This window comes from Alligator sinensis, unplaced genomic scaffold (assembly GCF_000455745.1).
Source record: "Alligator sinensis unplaced genomic scaffold, ASM45574v1 scaffold746_1, whole genome shotgun sequence".
In the NCBI taxonomy this organism is placed as follows: Eukaryota; Metazoa; Chordata; order Crocodylia; family Alligatoridae; genus Alligator; species Alligator sinensis.
The window spans coordinates 1,572,619-1,595,447 of record NW_005841959.1 but is presented as its reverse complement, the minus strand read 5'-3'; the positions used below and the strand labels follow the sequence as shown (position 1 = coordinate 1,595,447).

General features: G+C 40.4%; 1 protein-coding gene across 8 annotated transcripts in view; it reads left to right on the top strand.

Annotated features, from left to right (window-relative positions):
• The window catches only part of DMD (dystrophin), a 1,961,037-nt gene that overhangs the window by 1,710,657 nt on the left and 227,551 nt on the right, over positions 1-22,829 (top strand). For all 8 annotated transcript variants that reach the window (XM_025200207.1, XM_014518487.2, XM_025200208.1 and 5 more), the window contains one exon: positions 3,320-3,466. In XM_025200207.1, the coding sequence (XP_025055992.1) occupies positions 3,320-3,466 (147 nt within the window). The remainder of the gene's footprint in view (positions 1-3,319; positions 3,467-22,829) is intronic.

Here is a 22,829-nt window from a genome sequence, read left to right as displayed (position 1 = left end):
ACCCCAGTGCAGCCACTTGCAGCCTCCCCACCACTTCCCACAAGCAGCCTGGGCTCTGGGCAGGCCTCTGCTGCCTGCCAGAGCCGAGCTGCTCACAGCAGGCAGAGAGGGAGACTGCAAGCAGCTGCACTGGGGTCCATGTAGCCTAGCTGTTAGGTACTAGTCCTTCTTCCCCCCTACCAATTAATTGTTTAATCATTGTAATTACAACAGGTTAAACAGATATTTTAAAAATCAACATTTACATCCCAACTCTGAATTTAGAGGGTGTGAAGATGGGCAAAAAAGCTGGTGCAATGATTGTTTTGGATAATGAGAAAAATAAACATTAATCAGTCCAAATCATGTATTGATGGTGTAAAAGTATGAAATTGCATTAGGAAAAGCAGCTAATACCAAGGAGTAAGCTGTAAAACAAATTGTTTGAAGAGTAGAGGAGGAAATATGCTGTAGTTTACACCTTCCCACACCCTCCTTATGCTCTGGTTCCTTTTACTGCTATACACGTCAATACCTCTTGCCATTCAACATTAGCTTTGACACACTCACTAAAATGTGTTAGCTAACCCTGATGAATCCTCATGTTAATCTAGACCAACTCAATGTATAATTTATGTCACCCCTCAATTGAGCCCAATATTAGAAGTACTTTTAACAGAATCCTTGTGCAGATGTTAACCTTCTACTGGGAGAGTTGCTACTCCCCTAGGAGAAACCATGAGTGTACAGAGGTTCAGGTTTTTTCTCCCAGAATAAAAATAGCCACTTCAAGAGAAAAATACCCTGGGAACAACCACAGTTAAATCACTCCCAAGAGAGTTTCCCCTGGGAAAATGAATGTCTGTATATGCGGTGGCTTCTCTCCGAAAAGAACATGGTCTTCCAGCTTCCTCCCTCTCCACCTCTCCCCAATATGACTCCGTATTTTTAAAAGTTTGGCTATTTTAAAGCTTACTTAATGAAGACGTATTATTAAGAATAACTTGCAGGGAGCAGAACACACCCTCTTCACTTTCTCCATGCTGTGCTGCAGGGGAACACAGGCTGACAGTCGGCAGTAGGCAGTCTAGGTCAGCCAATCAAGGCTGCCCTGTACCCTGCTACCATCTATCACCAGGAAGATTTAAGGGAGCCTGTAGAGCATGCTGACATGTGTACACATAGCTCCTCCCCCAGTGGCACAGTGTCAGCTCTGCAAGCTCTCTATTCTTCCAAGGCTCAGCATGTGTGTGTATGTACACAGAGCTCTGGGTAAGATTTTCGACCAGGAGAACAAACCTGGGAGAAATCTCCCAGATTATTTAAATGTGTGCGCACAGCTTGAATAAAACAGCCTGAATAAACTATTTGAATTTGATAAGTGGAGCTTTTGATTTGATTTGATTTCATTTCGTTTCATTTCATTGTAAGCACTGTACTTTGAGTGCCCTGTTTGCTATAAGGATTTTAGAATAAGAAGGTTTATACGGTTGCTAGAATGTGACCATGACACTGGAGTCATTTAGGGCATGTCTGAAGCTTCTGCCTGGAATAGAAGTATTCATTCAAATTATCTGCCCATGCTTTCATTCACTCTGTTTCTCTTTTCTCTTTGATCAACATAAAGGAAAACCCTAATAAGAACTGTAAATCAGGCTTAATTCTAATGAAGTCAGTGGAGATTTTCAGATGTGCAACTAGTAAAATGAAGTGAAACATGTTCTATATGCCTGATTTCTATATTGCAACTCTTAAAGTCAAGTCACTCACATCAATCTCTTCACTTATGTAACTCCATTTACAGTTTGTATGTTTGTGTCAGCTTGCCATTAAAGAGAATTTTACTGTATATTGAGGAGGGGAGGATAATTACCACAACATGTACATTTTCTCCTGAATGCAATTCTGCTAGCACATAACTATAGGAGTCCCATTTAACTCAGTCAGATAACTTGCATTGTGAGGTATTACTTAGTGTAATTAATTGATGCAGAATCTTGCTTTAATGAAGTATAATGTACAGTTTTTAGATCGATTGCCATATTTGCGTTTTATAACCATTAATCTCTCAAGTATCTTAAGTAATGTTAGCATGTTAGGACACTTGAGTTTCAGTCAGATATTGAGTATTCATTGCATAATTTTCACATGTAAAGTTGGTAAAGAGATTAGTTAAAGGTCTTCTGATGGTTTTTCTTTGATGATCCAAAATGAGGTAGAAGCCATATCTGATCTACATAGCAAAATGTACAAAGAAACAAATTCTCCTTATTGCTGTAAAGCAAGGCTAATAAGCCAAGTAAATTATCTTGTCCTTGTGTGCAGACATCACATTACCTAAAGTGCTCCTGAAAATGACAGAATTTGTCCCTTAGAAATGGCTGGTTGGTACATTTTGATGCAATGTATCATGTTAAAAATCCATAAATGTCTCCTTAGAAAAGACAGATATGAAACATTGCAACTGTTTCAAATATCTGCATAGAAATTCCTCTCTTCCCTGAAGCACCATGATGCATTGTATTGTGTCCATGCAGCAGTGCTTTGAGAGTATATTAAATGTACAGTGGGAGCATCCTCAAATTTATTTTCCATGGTTTGAAATAAAGCTACTTGGAAGTAATTTCTCTAGGCTTTCATAGACTGACTTTTAAAAATATTACATGAAATTGTCAGAATAATGGTCATATCATTGTTATGAGTAGCTTTTGAGGTAATCATATGAGATGTATTATAATTTTTTCTTTATGAAAAATGAAGAATTTATTATAAAATACAAAATGTTCCTGCCTCTGCATAGAAAGGGGAGGAGATGTGACAAAGTGCTTTTCTACCTATATTCTCTTCTTATACACAGGCAAATTGGGTGAAACTGCGGTCTCATTGACATCAATGATTTTACAATTGATTTTACTATAGCCAGAATTTCTCCCAAAGTACTGAAAAAACAGCTGCTATTCTCTATATTAGTATCACAGCATTATCAACCTCCAATAATTATGCTTTCAACACACTGGCCTGCTGTGGTGGGCAACACAGTACATATTCAGAGTGTGGGGATGCAGCAACTGCTGTGTTTCCTGCTCACTGGAAGCCTTGCCTGAAAATTTGGTAGAGTAAGCAAAACCCCACCGGTGGTTTTAATGTAGAGCCAACCATATAAATGCAGAGCTTTGCCAAAAGCATAATAAAACCCATGGTGTATGATCCTGTGATCAATGTATCTTTTTCTTTCAGTTTGAGACTTGGAACATGTCATGTTCAATTATGAGAAAGTAGAGTGCATAATTTTTGAAGGATGTTGGTTATACCAAACTTTGTTTATTTTTGATTCACACAGGCTTACCGAGCAGAACTTGCACCTCTTAAGGACAACGTGAATCATGTAAATGATCTGGCTTACCGTTTCCCTTCCTCTGATATCCAGCTTTCTCAATATAATCTTAACTGCCTAGAAGACCTGAATGCTAGATGGAAGCTCCTGAAGGTAAAATTGTCTTGATCAATTTTGACATCTGTGCTTGGGTGATTTTTTTTTTCTTGTGTATTTTTTCCCCATGGAGGAGCAATGAAGAAAGGTTAGGGGAATGCAATGGAAAATGAACATGGTACAAAAAAAGTTTGCAAAATGTAATTTTATGAGGAAGAAGTTAAGCTTGTTTGGTATTTTTTTTTCCTTTTTAGATTTCTGTGTCCCTGAATCACCATACTTTCTCAGAAACTTAACGAGTGAAGTTAATCCTGTTAATTGTATATCTGTAGCACAAGACTCGCATGCAAGTAAAAGTAATGAAATAATTTCCTCACCTTAAAAATAATATTTGTTGCAAACAATATTCTGTCATATTGTATGGCAATTTCCCTTGCTCTTGCATATATATTCTTTCTTTACAGACCTTTTACGCTGCATATGGAAGAGTGAGTTTAGGGAGTTTACTTTTACAACTCTAGTCCTTTTCCTTTATGTTTAAATGACTCAAGGACATTTAATTTTAAGTACTTTCTTGAGGCAATTTAGTTATCCTGTGCAGTGCATGCATGAAAATCAGACCGGTAGAATCAAATATAAAATTACAAAGCATTATACTCATTGAAGTTTTTTTGTAATAAGGTATTTTGTAGGGCTGTTAAATTCATCAAAAAGGTAGATTTTATGAACTGGCTTTTAAAGCAGAAAAAGAATTAAAATATTTTATCAAGTCAAAATGAACATGAAATATAAACGAAAGATATAAATATTGAAAATATTTTAGTGTGGATGTTATTTTACAGATGTGTATATCCATTTAAGTCTTTAGTTACTCTGCAATATTTTGCAGTAAAGCTGTCTAATGTGCATGTATAATAGAAGTGTTCTAACTCTGTGCCCAGGATTCCATCCGAAATTTGTGGGATACTTGTATATCTGTATGTGTGCACACATAGCAATATAGTCCTGATAGTCTGTGAGAAATAAAGTAAATGCATTTCTTTAAAAGGAGTATTGCCAAATGTGGAAGTAGATGGTAAGGTTAATAATAAGCTACATAATCATGTAAATTGCTCGCATTTTCCAAAGAATCCAAACTTTCATGGAGCATAGAAACCCTGTCCTGCTTTTAACTGTCCCAGTGCTACTGTGATTGAGACTGACAGATGGTCTGCAAGAAATAGCAATGCAATATGTCACTATTGCATTTAGCCAGGATATCTGACAAATTATCTTATTGTTGCTTTAGCTCCCACAAGATACTCCACTAAGTCTCCTCTTTAGTCTTTGGTATCTTACCTGGATGGTGACTTCCTGGATTCAGGAATCTTTCCCCACTCTTTTCTGGCTACTCATGCCAGCACTGCATCTTCATCTGCCTCTCTGGCTAACTATCTTGCAGGTTCCAGTCCAGTTGATCCTCTGATCCCATCTCCCTTTCAATCTACCCATCAGAAAGAAATAAGTACTTGGTATGCATGATAGCCGGGCATGGGTTATGGTGAGGTGCCTCTTTTGGCCAAACCATTAATATTACCACTCAGTGAAACTGCTTAGGAATGATTTGAAATACTTGCCTAATTAACATTTATACACTCTGTTTCCAGAGGCAAATACTATTCTATTTGACAAACTGTAATGTCTCTAAACAGTTGTATGAAGATGTCACAAAAGCTACACTGGCTGTCTTCATACAAGTCTTAACAGGAGAAATTTAGATGCACAGGCCAAGGAAGTTTAAATAAAATACGATTAGCAGTGACATTTAAACCAAATTCAGCAGTTCTACATTGTTCCAAGCTCCCATGTGGAATTTGTGAAACAAGTGAAATTTGTTAAGCGGGTCACCAGAATTTTGGAAAGCAAAATGAATGGGCCCAAGAGTAAAGTGCCTGCAAATTTAAGATTTTGAAAATGAGTGTGTGGCAGAGAACTCACTGGCACAATGGGTGAGACTGGTGGCAGAGACCAGACGCCAAGACTAGAGCTATCTATGCCAGAGATCTCACCACGTGTACTACACAAAGGAGGTGCGACTGCAACACACACACACAATCCCTGGATCTGCTATACCTTCCAGTGAAATATGACCTCATCCAAGACATTCTAGCAGTTGGCATGAGAGAGGTGATAATAAGAGATGGTTTAGAATCAAGAGAGAAAAAAGGCATATGTTTTGATGCTGTATAACATGTGGTTTTGGCTCAATTCTCTGGGATGGTGTATAGAAAGTTAGAATGGGAACTTAACTGAGGTATTTGGGAGCGTATGCTGTATCTTGGACAAGTAGGTTGCAGAAGATTAAGGATTTCTGTATATGCTGCTTTGTGCCAGTATTTTTATCCACAGCTGTGCATTACAGCCTTCACTTATGTAATTACAGTATTTGGAAAATCAGCTCTTTCACCTAATCTGACTATTTAATTGAAGCTAAGTGTGTCAGGGTAAAATGTTGGAGCCAAAAGAACTATAAGCCATTGGGAGCCATAACCATATTTTTCTGTTTTCTCATATTTACCTAAATAAGTGCGGTGGTATTCTCATAGTAAAGAGCAGAATAAAAATATTCCCAAATATCTTTAAATATGTCTCAAGGGAAGAATCCAAGCAACACTGGAAGATTACCCAGGCATAAAATGAAAGACTGAGTTTGAGTAACAGAGACCAATCTGCTTCCAGGACATATCTTCACTGAATTTATAACTACATGGTACTTTTTTTTCTTGTAATATATGCATTGGGTTTAGTCTTTTGTTCCTATGATGAGTGAAGTCTGGATCTGGTGATGTTTGCACTATTATTTTATTTGTGTGCACTATATTTTGTGTTTGTGTTTGTGTTGATTTATGTGCTGGCCTTTCCAAAAAAGGTAACTTATAATATGATTGCTATCAAAAGAAATATCACTGAAAAACTGTTTCCATTTCCCACAATGCGTTATAGATACTATAAGAACAGTTGCTTCTATGGTTCTTTCATCAGGAGGGGGACATCCATTCCTTAATACATGTAAGTGAGGTTCATAAGCCTTGTCAAATCAGAATTAATACTGAGTGCTAATCTCATGGGGAGGTCTAGAAGCATTTCTTCCTCATATTTTTTATTAATACAAGAGTGAATGTGATACCTGCTTTGCTGTATTATCACAGGTACCTTGATGAAGTCAGGAGAAAAATATCGAATACTCCAATACCCATTTAATCAAAAATCTTAAATGGATTCTGTCTCATATTTATGTATTAGCAAAATAGCAAAGCCTTTCCCTGTCTATGGATACAAGGCAGTGGCAGATCTGATCCTCACTAGCAGGGTATACATCATTACGTGAGGTATAGAACAATGAAGAATCAGGCCCAGTGAAACTATAGAGGCACTGACAGAAGTGGTATTTGTCGTGCAATTGGCCCCTTGCAAGCAGTTTACAGCCATGCCCTGACAGAAGGGCATGGCTGCAGAGCTCTTTAAAAGTGCTCGATGGTGTGACAAATTAACGCTCATTACCTGAGGGTTCAGATGAAGGCACTCCAAAGTGGAGCACCTTCATTAAATTCTGTAAGTCCCTGCCCATGAGCAGGGGTGGGCTGATGCAGCTCAGCCTCACCCCTGGTGCTGTCTGCAGGATGGCATGTGGGAGAAGAGAGGGGAAGGGAGCTGCAGGCTGGGGTTTCCCCAGCCTGAACTGGAGTGGGGATGGGTGGATTGGAGCACTCTGCCTCAGGGGAAGGCCCCAATCCACCCACTTCCACTTCAGCTAAGCCAGGCAAACCCCAACCTGCTGCTTCCCTCCCCCTCCCCCCTTTTCCCCCTGCCATCCTGCAGAGCACTGGAGCTGCGGTGGTAGGGCTGGGCTTGGGGAGACAGACTGCAGGCAGGCAGCTCCTCGGCTCCTTCGGCTCCGAAGTGGAGCTTGATTCCCCCACCAACCCCACACTCCCTGCTCCCCTGAGCCAACAGGGAATGTCTGTTGATACATGCCAGAGAATAGCACTGAGTAAAAGTTGAATGCTGAAAATATTCCCTGTGAATATTTTATACCTTTAAATTCTTTCCTTTCTGTGTGTCTGTTATGTTCAGTGTCTGCTAACATACATACAGTGGAGTATTTTTGACAAAAATGTTTGCAGAAAATGAACTTTAAAGGCACGTGCCTGAGTAATTATGGAAATTCAAACTTATGAGGACAACTTTTGCATTGAGTGTACACTCAAGCAGTCTTGGAGCAAAGTATTAAACCAAGTTATTTCATCAGTCAGAGCTATCTGAGATATTCATTGCTCCAACAATATAGACTGCCATCAATCCATTAAGTGAAAACATTGTGCAAATGATTAATTTTCTAATTTTAAATTACTCAAGCTTTTAAATTTTGAATGAGAAAACATAAGATAAAAATACTATTTGCTTATGCACATTTGTGGATAGAGAGAGGTGAAATTCATCCCATAAGTCATTTGTTTTGAACCCTTCAGTCAAGCTCTTGTACCCACATCTACCATGCTTCCAATATACTTCGGCTATTAGAATGCAGACGGAGTGTTGATTAGAGCTCTGCAGAAAGGAGTGCCTTGCATTTCTGTCTTATAGATGCAGATTTATACTGTGATACTTCCCCTCTATGCGGCATTGGTCAGGCCGCAGTTGGAGTATTGCATCCAGTTCTGGGCACCATACTTTTAAGAAGGATGTGGATAACCTCGAGAGGGTCCAGAGGAGGGCCACTTGTATGGTTAAGGGTTTACAGGCCAAGCCCTATAAGGAGAGACTAAGGGACCTGGACCTCTTCAGCCTCCTCAAGAGAAGGGTGACAGGTGATCTTGTGGCCACCTACAAATTCATTAGTGGGGCGCAGCAAGGAACCGAGACACTCTGTTCACCAGGGCACCTCTTGAGGTAACAAGGAACAATGGTCACAAACTGACAGAGCAGATTTAGGCTAGATATCAGGGAAAACTTCTTCACAGTAAGGGTGGCCAAAACTTGGAATGGGCTTCCAAGGGAGGTTGTGCTCTCCCCTACCTTGGGGGGCTTTAAACGAAGGTTGGATAGGCATCTGGCTGGGGTCATCTGACTCCAGCACCCTTTCCTGCCCAGGACAAGGGGTTGGACTCGATGATCTGTTGAGGTCCCTTCCAACCTAGCATCTATGAATCTATTTATTTACCCTTCATGGCTAAGGACAGAAGTTACACATAAACCAGTTTAAGTGATCAGAAACTGGTTTAAACCTGTAACAGAACATAAGTTCAGTGCACATAAATCAGTTTCAAAATGGCCAAAACTGGTTTAAGATAAACCTGGTTGAATGTAGTATCAGACTTAACTGATTTGGGTCAAATCAGTTTAAGCAACTTCTGTCCCAGACCCCTTCCTGCTTTAAGTTAAACCAGAGTCCCTCAGCATTCCAGTATGCTTTCCAACCCTGGTCAGGCTTGTGCTGTCTGCTCCAGAGAACAGGGCTGGCCCTGCCCCTCTGCTCTCTAGTGGAAGCAAGGGTGGGTGCATGGCCAGACCAGCCCCTGCAGCGCCACTTGGGGCGGAGAGAGCCTCGGCCCTGTGGCTCCAGCCTAGCCCATGGACCTCTGGCTCTAGCTATGGCTGCCCTCTACCCACTCCATGTCCCCCAGCACAATGAGCAGGGTGGCACAGCATGGTGCAGCAGGGGTAGGGGTGTCAGCTTCCCTACATCTTTGTGGCTGCTGCCAAAGAGAATGGAAGACTGCTCTAGCTAGTGCCCCCACCCCACCCCCCACCCCGGCTTCTAGCCTGAGCCACTACAGGCATGTGCCTGCATTTCCAGAATTGAAAGTGAATGTCTATTCACTTGCAAATCTGTTTAATCTTTTCAGGTTAGACTAACCTGCAAAGATTGAATCAATTCAGGCTCTGGCTTTTTAAATGTCTGTCCCTAGCCTATGCACAAGCCCTTTTTCAATTGGAATGTCAGATACATGCCTGATACAGGGTAAAAGGTGAATATTCTGGGATTAAAAAATAATTGACACATTCAGGAAAACATCTACACCTCGGGGATCTGTAGGGTTGGTAGTGAGCTAAATCAATACCTTTTGCCTGTTCTTTATTCAGGATGAAGTCATAATGAATTATTTGTAATAAACCACAAATAAAACAAAAGCATGATAGAAGCTATACCTCATGCACAAAGGGGAGATTTAAATAGGGACTCTCAAATTGCAAAGACAGAAAGTTTAATTTTAATTGTAACATTTGGATTGAATTGTATATGGGTGATTGTAATTCAATAACAAAAGCTCTGTAGACTTGTATCTGTCCAGATGAAGGGCAGTATTGTATCGCCCTATGCAAACCAAGACGTTAGACTGAATAAACTCAGTAATAACAACTTAGAGCTAAGATGGGCCTAGTCCTTCATTGATATGCCAGAAGATTGTGTGTAAGGAGAATTATGCCCAATTCCAAAACACTTCTCGCCCCTTCTGTCCCTTGTGTACAAAGACTCAGGGCACTCCTGCACTGACAGCAATGCTAGATTCCTTGGGTTTGTGCATAGAAAATTAGAATAAGAGGTAGAGTGAAAGCTTGAATGAAGTACTGGGAACATATATTGTATCTTGGTAGAGAGTATTTTCTCCTCTCAGTATGTTTCTTAGGTGCCATACCTGCAGGAGCCCCTGGAGAAGTGGTAGAAGCTGTAGGCTAGCCTCTGCTGGCAGTGCATTTAAACTCACATTCTTGCCCTTAGGTTTTGAGTACCATTTGTATGCTGCTCATGTGTCCTGTGTTGAGCCATAGGATAGCTATAATGTAATAAAGAGTATTGTAATTATATATAAAAGGGCACATTTAAGATCTTTCACAAATTCTGACTGACCCTGTCAACAACCTGTGAGGTAAATAGGTGAATGTGATTATTTCTATTTTGCAGAGCAATGGAGAGGTTAAAGGCCAACATGATGTAAATCATAACAAAAACTTGCTGTCTTCAATGGAGCCAGATTTTCACACCAAGAAAGTGGCCTGAGCTCCTCACTTTCATATAGGCACAACTGAAAATTTCAGCCACTTCTGCTCTAATTGATGGAGCAGCAGTCATCAGCACATAACCCAAACACAATAAAAGAAAAAAAGTTAATGCTAATCCTGAAATTGAATTGAGGATAAAAATCTGGAATGAGAAATCAGTCCTCAAAATTGGACAAAAACAAATCCTTTCTCTAAAATTGAGACAAATCCCCTGGTCTTTCTTGTTTTTTTTCTACTCAGACCTGCTTTCATTGATTTTAATAGGAGTTTATCAGTCTTAGCATTATTTAAAATGTAAATTGCATCATCAAGATTTGTACATGATCAATTATATCCCCTTGTGTCAAAAGTGATTCTAAGTCATTTTTTTGATTCTACAGCACTGCACCCAAGGTATAATATTGAATAAGGATTTCATCCTATAAAGCTGGCCAAAATTCATGTGCATGAACACAGAGTCTATTTTAAGCATCCTGGTGTACTGCATTGCTGGAAATGATATGTGTTTCAATTTAAACTGTATATGTACTGAAGGGTTATTAAAGTGGAAAGGAAATACTGTACCAAATTTACTCCAGTCCAAGATGAGGGTTTTTTCCCCCATTCAACATGGGAGGGGGAACCCCTCATCTTGGACTTGAATGCAGGATAGTGGTAGGGTCAGGGGACTGCTGCAGTCCCAGCTCTGACCCTCACCCAGGCTCAGGGTTGATATAAGAACTACAACCACTTCCCTCCCCCGCCACCCAGACCTGCATCCTGCAGCTTTTGCCCTTCTCTCCTCATCCCCCCACCAGCACCCCCCTCTCCTGCCACATATTATCAGTTGCAGCTCCAGCCCCAGTCTGGCCTAGGGCATGGAGCACATGTTAGCTCTGCCCCTGTCCCAGCCACATAGCAGTGACAAGAGTGCCAGCAGCTCTGGAGGCCACCACTGCAACTGCTGCTGCACGGCGAGACCAGGTCCAGAGCTACCATGTGTTCCATGGCCCAGGCCAGAGCAGGGCCTGAGCCATGACTGATAGTAAGTTGGTGGGGCTGGTGGGGGCAGAGGGTAAGAAGGGCATGAAGCAGAAGGAACATGTGCCAGAGAGCACAGGCACAAGGGTAGGGAGGCAGCAGGAGTTACAGGCATTACAGAGTGGGGCAGGCATCAGGGACTCAGGTACTGTATGGTGGTACAGACAAGAGGAAATGGCAGGGGATGCAGGCACTGCAGGGGGGCAGGCATCAGGGGAAGAAGCCAGTGGGACAAGGTACTGGGGCACACAGGGATGGAGGATAAGGGAAGCAGCAAGAGGAACAAGTTGTGGGGAAGGCAGAGGTAAGGGTCAAGCTGCTTACTGCTGCCTCCCCATCATTGCTATATATTTGCTATATTTATAACAAATGTATACATTTTCCATGTCTAGAAGATAATTTCTAGGGGGTCGTCTTAAAGTCAAAGTTGTCTTGTATTGAGGTAAATATAGTAGGTGGGGTTCTAGGAAACACTGCATAAGACAGATTTTATTCTCGTGTAAGAAAACTATATATCATACATGTAACTATTAAAAAAAGTCGCATTTTCATTTTTCAATAAAAAATAAATTTTTCATTTTTTTGTCCGGTGTATTATAACCTTATTTATCATGTAAGTAAAGTGACTTTTATTTCAGTTGCTTGCTAAAATCTGGACTTGTCAGCTACCTGAACCTAACAAAAATTGGAGAATTTTTGGTCTACGTTTCCACCAGAATTCTGACCCAGTTATTATTCCTCTAATCAAGATATCGATCAAAGCAAACTACTTTTCAGCCTGGGTTATTTTAGCAAACATGAGTTTCATCTGCCCAGTAGAAGATTTTGATTCCCTTTGAGTTTTGAATTTCCCATTCAGTTTTGGTAGCAAAGAAGTTTCTCATGAGAAGTGGAATTTCTGCCAGAACCACAATTTCCATGGTTCTTAAATGGACTGTCAATGATTTAATTGATTATGCAGTTTGACATCTGTGGAAATCTTCATGTGGCCTTCTCCGTAAAGATTTTTTTATTCTTTAAAAAGGGGAGAATTTAAATATCTTGGCTGTAGCATTAAATAACATTGGTAATGAATTACATGTCAAAAATTGAAAAGATTCCCAAATTAATCAGAAGGAAATTCTTATTGTTCTTTGTGGAATGTTGGAAGAATAATTGAAAGAATGCAGATGTGAGATGAGTAGAATAATGCAGTAACGATTATCATCAACAAACCATGCTAGTAGAGGAAGAAATGCTTCAAAGCCATATTTGTGACATTGTGCTCCACATTATGAACTTCACTTTCTCAAAAGTGTGCGTAGAGACTCTTTAAGATGCAAGAAACATTCATTTTAGCAATCTGTTATCCTAATTTATTTCCTTTTTGTTGGCATGTTGCCCTGATGAAAACCTCTTTTAAGGAACCTTATAGAATGTGAATTTATCTTTTCTTACATTCTTCTTCCAAAGTGCATGCCTACATTTTCTGTATACATTTTATATCATACACATGCATAGATAATTATATAAAAACTAACTTAAAGGGATGTTAAAATTTAAAAAGTAAACATTTAATAGTTAATACCATAAAACTAAGACTGCACATGCAACCATAATGCATCCTGATAATCTACTAATAGTACTTTTCCACAAGACTATCCGTAGGATAAATGGAGGTCAGAGAACCATGCGACTGTTCAATATTTTCTCCTACATCACCACCTCATACTTTATTTACTTCATACCAGCAACACTGTATAGAAAACATGGAATTACGCCATCCATGGTAATTCTTCTTGTGGTAAAGCTATGAAAAGAGACAAGATCTATGTTAGGAAACCCTCCATCCTTTTCTTGCTGGTCTTACCATCTATCTTCTACAGTGGGTAAACCAGGAAACCTACAGACAGCTACAGGATTACTACATAATCCTGAGAAAACTGTCCATCACATGCAGTGAATGAGGCAAGGCTCATCTGGAAGAAAATAGTGTGTGTCAGGTATGTCCAACTGGCAGCTTCTAATGTGGCCTGTGAGGGGTTAATTAAAAAAACCTACAAAAACCCCCAAATCCTATTATTTAGAAACACTTATCTCCCTTATGGATCATCACCTGGATTGAAACTTGGGACCTTAAGTTTTACAGCATAAATCTTGAGTTTTACAGCATTCCCTGAGCTAAAGGAATGATAGGGCACTGTAGATACTAGACCGGGGTCGGCAAGGTTTATGGGCAGAGCACCAAAAACACCCACAACCTTTATCTGTAAGATGTTGGCATGCCAGGGGTAGATGGCGGGGGAGCTGTGAGGGGCCCAATCCTTGTTGTAGCAGTGCAGCTCCAGCCCCTTCCCCGAGGTGCATGTACCAAACAAAATGCCTTCATATGCCACACTCTGGCACACATGCCAGGGGTTGCCTCTCCCTGTACTAGACCCATAAAGCCAGTAGGAAGGGGCATGACAATCCAGTTATTTATATCTCAGTTTTGCAGACAGCTGAGGAATATTGTGAATTAACAATACTGGTTCCATTCCTGACTCAGAGTGGACTGTGGCTAATTGATTACAAACGGCATCGCCACCCCCTAGATTTAGCATATTCATTCTGGAAATTGTTGCAAGAATACAGTTATGTACAGAGGAAAACATTATACTTATAAGTGGGCAGGGGATTTATGTATTTCAGGTAGTTCCATTGTAACTGTTTCATGTATCTTCTTTATCTTGGAAGAAATGGAGGCTAAATCATGACCATTTTGCAGTTGATTTGTTCTGGGGTAAACTACTCATTTAGCTTCGCTTATGGTAGAGTAGGAGTAGACACATGAAACAGCTATAGAAGATTAGTTGATGTGTATCCAGAAGCAACAAGTACTCCCTCCATTTAATCTGCCTATGGCCTACATGACCTTGCTCAGTGCTTAGGTCTATGAAGTGCACAGAGCTAACACCAATCAGTATAGAAATTGAGATTAAAAATCCTTGTCTCATCCTGATTCCCAGCTCTTTGCACCTTCTACTCCAAATATTGTCAGCTGTTTGAGTACATAATACAGCAGTCAAAAAAAACTCCAAAACCTTAACAATCAGTAAATTTTAAAAAATTGTTGGGGGGGTTTTCTATCACCAGAATGTTTTTTTAAATTTCAGAGGAAATTCCCCCCAAAATGTTAACTGGAAGTGAACTCTGCCTACCCTCTCCTAAATTCAGTGATCAGATAACTGCCATTTTCTTATTCTGTACACCCTCTTCTGTCATTCCTTGTTCTTCCTCTCATCCATGCTACAGATGTATGACCCTTGAATAGTAATACTGTGTGTTCATCTTTTCTATGGATAGATGTTTAGAGAAGGATGGAATATTATTATGGTGCACTTGTTCATCCATTGCCTTCTCCAGAGCCTAGAATATGGTCAGTGGGCGCGTCTACATGAGACACTAGAAGCGTAGTAGACTAATTCCACTGTGTATTAGTGCATCATGATGAAAGCCATGCTAATGCACTACTTCACAGTAGAATTAGTCTAATGCACATTATCATCACGTAAAAGATGTGCGTAGGTGCTACTGTGCATTAGTGCCAGTTACGGTGTATTAAGTTACTAGTTGTTATTACAGGTACTAAACTTAATGAGCAATAATTACAGTGCATTAATGCATTTGTAGACATGCCCAGCATCGACATAATCTTTGGAGAATTTGTTGGTAAAATATATTATTCCTGAGCCCACTTGTCAGAAGCAGCTGCACCATTATAACTGATGTTATAAGATTGCAGGAATCGCACTGGGCACCTGCTAGGCACTTGATGCTCAGCAGAGCTCTGAGGGGCCCAATCTTTCCTTCTATGGAGTGGCCAGGGCACCCCTGATTTGCTGCTGGGCACATCCCCCCACCCTCTTCCAGGAGAGCCCCGGAGCAGATCACCATGGCACACTGGACAGTCTGGCGGTAGGGGCCAGGGGTGCCATGGTAACCTGCTCTGTCTCTCTCCTGGAAAGGGAGTTGGGGGCATGTGCCTTGCATCCAATAAGAGGTGGCCCAGCTGCTCTGCAGATGGAAGGATGGGGCTCCTTGTAGCTCCAGTGAGCAGCAGGTGCCTGGTGCAATTGCAGGAATCATGCTGGGCATCTGCTACCACTGTCTGCGCTTCGCCAGAGCTCTGAGGGGTCCAATCCTTCCTTCTACAGCGTGCCCCCCCATCCTGCCTAGGGACATTGTATAAAGATAGAAAAATACTGAGCTACAGATGTTCCCCCAAGAACAAGCTCCCTCCACTTCCTTTCCCCCCTCCCATTCTGAAAACAGTGAGCACTGGAAAAGAGACCTGGGGGTTGCTCTGAGAACCTGGCTGCAGGCTCCTAGTCTGAAGCTAGATACCCCTTCCCTCTGGAACCAACAGTAAACTTCTGTTTGATCTGGAGTAATGTTGTAACTCAGAACACTTCGCAAATCTCATTCTGAGTTACAGCTGGGGGCTGCACTTCCTTTTGCACCCTTAACTGCATTCTGCCATTTTTAAACAAGTCTATGTGCTCCAAACTTCTGTTTTGTTGCAGTTCTAGACCAGTTTCCAATCACTTATACTGGTTTATGTGTAATGACTGTACCTGGACTTAATGTTCATGACTATTTTTATTATTTGAGGTCACACAGAACACATTATCCTTCCTGGGATGCAAGTAGGCATTATAACAGTGTTTCATAGGACACCATTTGATCAGTTGTTCCTTTTGAGGGAGAAGTGGCAAAGTCTGTCCTCCTGTGTTGTATATCCTAATATAGTTCTTCTCTCAAAGCATAGCATTTTGACTGCCATTTTGACCTTGTCTGCACTTTAACCAACCTAAAGTGTCAAGATTACTAAATCCTGGTTGACATGTCAATTGTCAAAGTCAGCTGGAGATGTAGCCCTGGTTATTTTTCTAGAAGATGGGATTCATATTTTTCTTATAAATCCCACATAATTTTATTCACCTGTGAATGACACATGAATTATTGCCAGACCAGCACTGATCTGTCTCAGAAATCATGAATCTAATCCAGCTCTTTCATCAACCAGCCAGTCAATAGGAGGGTAATATTTGCATGAGTATTCTTGCTGAAGGACACAAAGACATTCAGTTTTACCTTCCTTCCAGCTCCTCTATATCTATACTGCTCTTAGGAATTGCTAAAACTGACACTGATGAGTATATATGATCTATTGTATCTAGCAAGAGCCTGAAACCAGATCTTCTCCCAGTTTTGCCAGTGACCTGCTGTATAAGTGTACCTGGTAGTTGTTCAGAAGGGTTGTTCAGGTGGTTTTAAGTATGAGAGACAAACACTTGTATAACTTTGATAGGGATAATTCTGCTTTGAACAAGGGGTTAGATGAGATGATCTCCTGAGGTCTCTTCCACTACTACTTTTATATGATTCTACTCTTTGATTTTTTGTGTGTTACTTTAACGAGTCTGCATCTAAATATATTCATTCTTAAATAGATACAATAATATGGTACCTACTGTACAATGGTTACATGATAGCTAATTAAATGAGGATGAAATTGGACCAACTTCTCAGCTATAAATCAGAATAGCTCCATTTACTGTAATTGTTCTATGACAATGAACAGCAGCTTAAGATTTGCTCTTCAATTTTGCCCATTTTCTTAGAGTAGAGGACTAGTGGGAAAGAACAGAAAGTGTAATTGAACAAAGCATCTGTCGCAAACCTCAAAAAGTCTTGTGGGGGAGGGGTTCATGGGATGTCATGAAAATGTTCTTGTACTGATACGGCATGTGGAGTCTTGCTGGTAAGCCAGCATTATGCTATATCCATTTATGTTGCTTTTATCACTGTCTAGATTATGTTATGCAGTCTGTATATATTTTTATGATTTTGGACATGGTTTCCTCAAAGGAACTGAGGGGTGCATACTTAAGGAAAAGGTAATAGGTGAAACTGCTAAGTATCTCTTGCCATTCTGTTCTGGGACAAAAATAATTGCCACTCCCAGTCAGAGACAGAAGGGTGGGCAGTGGTGGGATGGGCATCCAAGTTATTTTCTGCTGGTAACAGAAAAAACAACCACACAATAGCAAAGGCATCTGAGTAAAATATCCCATTAGCCAAAGGAACGCCAGATGTACCACAGTGAAAAATTTCGAGAGGATTCTGACTTTCAGGACCAGTCAGGACAATACTGATGTGGAGATTGGCTTGGACATACATATCTGTAAGGTGGCAAGGGTCTTTGGATTCCAAAGCTAGGGGTCCAGTTCCTCAGCAGTCGGGGATGGCAGGATAAGCAGGAAGGCTGATTTCTAAAAATACTGGCAGGTCTGTAAAAGGGTACGTGGTAGTCAGATGAGAGGGTAAGAAACTTAACCTGGCTTTTTGTTCTGTTCCCAAAGTTATGGTCAGTTTTTCTTGCATAATTCTTTTCTTCTATATAATAAATAATTGTGTTGTTTGACTCCTTACTGATTTCCTATGGTAAAGAGTGATTTCTGAGTGAGTGATGTTTTAAGGCAAACAATCTTATGGAAAGGGGAACCTACAATTTCGTCACAACCCATAGGGAATCTACCTAGAATTGGCAGATATTCCCTTGCTGCAGCTGAGAGTCCAGTACAAGGGCAGTAGAGTTAAGGATCATGGGAATAAGGAGTTATCCCAGGACAAACTACAGTCTGTTCCTAGGGACAGGGGACAGTGAGGAGAAACTCAGAGTTCTGGATGTGCTCCACAGACAAGTTTCTGGCAACATCTTTCTTAGATCTTATGAACCTTACAAATTTGTAAATCACCTTTTGTGCCTAAAATGGACAGTTTTGTTTCTAATCATTCTTTGACAGTCCCTCACAGTCAAAAATAATTGTTTTCCATGGTTGTCTTCTCTGTGGGTCTGAAGATGGATGATGAGATATATCTGGGATTGACAGACTGTATTGCAGCTGGGATGCTGTTTCTGTGTGGGGTGGGTGGCACTGGATTCTTGATTTGATTCACAACACACTGTTTCTGTGGCTCCGCTTTTCCATTCCCTCTTGTTGTCATGAGGTTTCAAAGTACTGAGATCACTGCAGCAGACTTTTCCTCCATTTGGGGTGGTCCTGGGCAATAGTTTTGCATGAGTTGACATCAGTGTTGCATTTTTTAAGTTGGGTTTGAGGACGTCCTGAAGCACTTTCTCTTCCCTCCTTCTGAGCGTATGCCTTGCCTGAGCTGGGAGAATGAAACTTGCTTCAAGTGTCTGGTGTCCGACATCCAGATGATATGGCTGGCCCAACAAAGTTGATGTCCAATGATTGCCACCTCAATACTCGTGATGTTTACTTGCAGGAGGACACTAACATTGGTGCATCTGTCTTCTCACTGGATTCAGAGGGTCTTCCACAGAAAGCATTGATGGCACTTCTCCAACAACTTTACATGTCTCCTTTATGTTGTCCATGTCTCAGGTCTGTACAGCAAGGTGGGGATGATGACTGCTTGATAAACCAAGAGCTTGGTTCTGGATTTGATGTCACGATCTTAGAATGCCCATTTCTTCAGGTGTCCAAAGGCTGCCCTTGCACATTTGAGGTGATACTGTATTTCTTTGTTGATGTCAGCCTTCTGTGAGAGATGGCTTCTGAGATATGAGAAATACTCAGCATTCTCCAGTGTCTCACCATGGCTTTGCATTACTGGAGCTGGGGACTGTGCATTAGGAGCTTGTTTGTGGAGGACTTTAGTGTTCTGAATGTTAAATGTCAGTCCCATTTTCTTGTATGCCTTGGTAAAGACATTAATAATTACCTGAAGGTCTGCTTCCAAGTGAAGTGAGCACACGCTACAGCATAATCAGCATACGGGAGCTCAATGATTGTGGTTGGGATGGTCTTGATTTTGGCTTGGAGTTGGCTAAGGTAAACAGCTCACCATCTATTTGGTCATTTAGCTTCATTCTGACTGGAAGTTTGTTGGTGGTCAGATGTGGCATTGCAGCAAGGAATATTGAGAAGAGTGTTGGAGCAATGACACAGTCTTGCTTAACTCCTGTTCTAACCTCAAAGGGATCCAAGATAGATCCATTACTGAGAAGCACCGCTCACATACTGTCACAGAGCAGGCAGAGAACAGTGACAAATTTTGGTGAGCATCCATACTTCAGAAGGATCCTCCACAACACTTCTCAGCTGGCAGTCAAAAGCTTTTGTACAATCAAAGAAGGCTGTGTAGAGAGCCTCACATTGTTCCCAACATTTCTCTTATAGTTGGCAAACTGTAAAGATCATGTCAGTTGTGCCTCTTGGTGCCCTAAATCCACACTGAGATTCTAGGAAGAGCTCTTCAGTAAGTGGAAGGAGATGGTTCACAAGGGTGCTTGCAATGATCTTTCCTGTGGTGGGGAGCAAGGCAATCCCTCTGTAGTTTCCACAGTCAGATTTGTTTCCTTTCTTAAAGATTGTCACAATTATGGCATCCCTAAGGTCATCTGCAATTTCCTCATCATTTCAGATCCTTAAGATCTTTAATTATCATTATTATTCTACGTAAATCCTACAAAAACATCTATCATTGTAATGTCTATGTCCAAAGTAGTGGAATTATTGTAATGGTAGTGGACGGCACTTGGGATGCTGACCGAAAGTTTAAGCAATTCTGTCATCTTGTTAGTTCTACGAAGTATGTTGATTAAAGGAAAATACTGACAATACAGACACCGTGGTCTGAAAAAATCTTACTGTTTAAAGCACTTTATATACTATTTACATACTATTAGCTGATGTTTAAACAAACTCTTTTATTAAATTGTAAGAATGCTAAATGGCAGTAAAAGGTCTGATGCTGATTTTGATCTGATGTGTTAGAATTCATTTAAATATTCTTCAGTGGTGGGCACTGGCACTGGCTGACTGTTGTTTATGTGTGTTCCTCGTAATTCCTCAGATATACCCAGAGGGAACACTTATGTTTCCCCCCTCCCCTTGTTTTAGGCCAGGAAAATCATGTTGAGTGGGGTCTGACAATGTATATGCTGGGAGAGTGAAAACTGAAGGGCAGAATTATAAACGAGTCAGTGAATTGAAACATTTTAAAAACATTAAGACAGAAAATTTCTTTTTGTTCCTGATTGTTCCCTGTTCCGTGATGTAATGAATACTGTTCTAAAGCAAAAGCCAGCAGAGGGTGTATTTACATTTATGCAGAGAATTGACTGCCGGCTGCCCCCAGGCTCTGTTATTTACATTTCTTACATTCACACGACAGTGTTGCTGTGCACAGATACTGTACTGTACTGTCTTTCTCAGATTCAAGCTGGCTCTGACTTGCCAAAGATTTTTTTTTGACGGCCATACAGCTAGCAGATGTTTGTTGTTGGCTCCATGTCCACATTCTTTGAAAGCTGGAGAATTGAATTGCTGACGTTCAGACAACACTAATTCACATACCCAGGGAGCCTAATTTGCCATCCCTGAGATCCTGATTCCTGGTGTTCACGGGTTTAAAAACCATTTCAGTGACACAATATAAGAATGGGCTGGGGAGTTACAATACTGTGCTCCTGCTAAACATAATCACATTTTATAAACATCTGCGTCATTACTGGTGTGATTCATCTTTAAGCTGTATACAGCTGTGTTTCCAGTTTCAATTAACAGTCTCTTAATTGCATATGCATCTCATGTTACTAATTTAGTTAATTTATTCATAATTAGGAGTATTCTATTTTCTACTAAGGTTTGTCAAGCTCAGAACATTACAAAAAGAAATATTTTAAGGCTGCATCTCTCAGGGATTTTGTTTCTTGTAATAATCACGTCAGAACAAAATGTCATTTTCATACCCAGAGGATAAAGATGAATTGCCTAAGGACATTTCTTCTTTTATTAGAATTAAATCAGAAACCTTTAAAAATTATATGCTTTGTATGTGAAAAGAAGATGACAGTATGATAGTACCCTTTTCTCTTCCAGTCATGCTGTCCTAACACACAACTAAAATCTAATGTAATTATTTATGGTCTAGATTTAGGTTACAGTTTTAACATCCCAGAAGCACTGACAGCATTGAAAAGTGTATTATAAGAGCAGAAGTCGATATGATATATGAATTATCATCTCATGCATATCTCACAACATCTGTATCTTAAAGTACAATTTTTGAAGAACTATAAAAATTAAAAACTTGAGATGATAAAAATCCTCCCAAATGGAACATCCCCAAATGGAAAATAAAGGTAGGTTTAATAATATTTTTACTAAATTAAACATATGACCCATTTTAAAATTTCTGTTCTGTTTACATAAATGTAATGGAGGATGTGTTCAAAGGACACAATAGCTCGACAGTATTTCTAGAGTAGTTTACAAATACATATGTACTGACCCCTCTACCACCTGCTCATGAACCCTATGGATTTAATTTTATGTGAGGGAATTTCTGTGATGCTAAGAAAATTTGTATTTAAAAGCTCCTCATTTTTCTTCAGTAGCTTAACTAGGGTGGGGCCACCAGGGAGGCAGCCCTGGACACCAACTTGGGGGTGAAATGCTGGAGTGGTGATGGCAGTTGCTGCCACAGCTGCACAGTTGGACTGGCAGCAGAGCGGCAGCCAGAATACAGCCTGCTACCCCAGGTGCCCAGCTACCCTATTAAGCCTCTTTTCTTCCCTTATGTTTTCTAGCTTCTTCTTGGCTTCCTTCAGGTCTCTCTATAAAATAGTTAATACCTTTTTCACGTTAAGATACATAACTTTCTTGAATGAAAGAAGGAAGAACGTCAGAAGGTTTCTCTTTAAACCAAAAAAAAAGTCAATTGTTTGACATAAATTATGTATCCTAAACAGATATACCCTGGAGCAAATGCAAGTGATTATAGGACATACTGCAAATGTTGAAGTAGCCTTAGCTAATTATTTAAAACAAGTACGTCATTGTTTTAATGACAGCCCATGATCACATTTGTCTGCCTCTTTTTTCCGTTTACTTCTCTCGCCTTCAAGGCTCCTTGAAGCTTATGTTCTTTTCCTTCTCTTGATGTTTTCTTCCTTTCTCCTTGTCTCAGCACCTTTTTGTGTCCTATGCCTTCTATAATGGCACCAATATTTTGAAAAGAAAGAAAGAACATCACCAAAGAAACAACCCCCTCTGCCCGTGCCTCCCCCCGTCACCATTGATCAACTTTCCTTTCCCAGGACAAAACAGGTGGAGGAGGACTATCATACACCTTGAAGATGTGCTTCAGTGGTGGTAAAACTACATTTTTCACATAGTTAATCCCTTAAAGTCAGAATCTGTGAAAGATGCAGCTGAATTCTAAGCATGGTTGTAGAAGAACTGAAACAAGTAATCTCTGGTTATTTTTGGTTGTTGGTTACTTTTTTTTTGTCAACAGT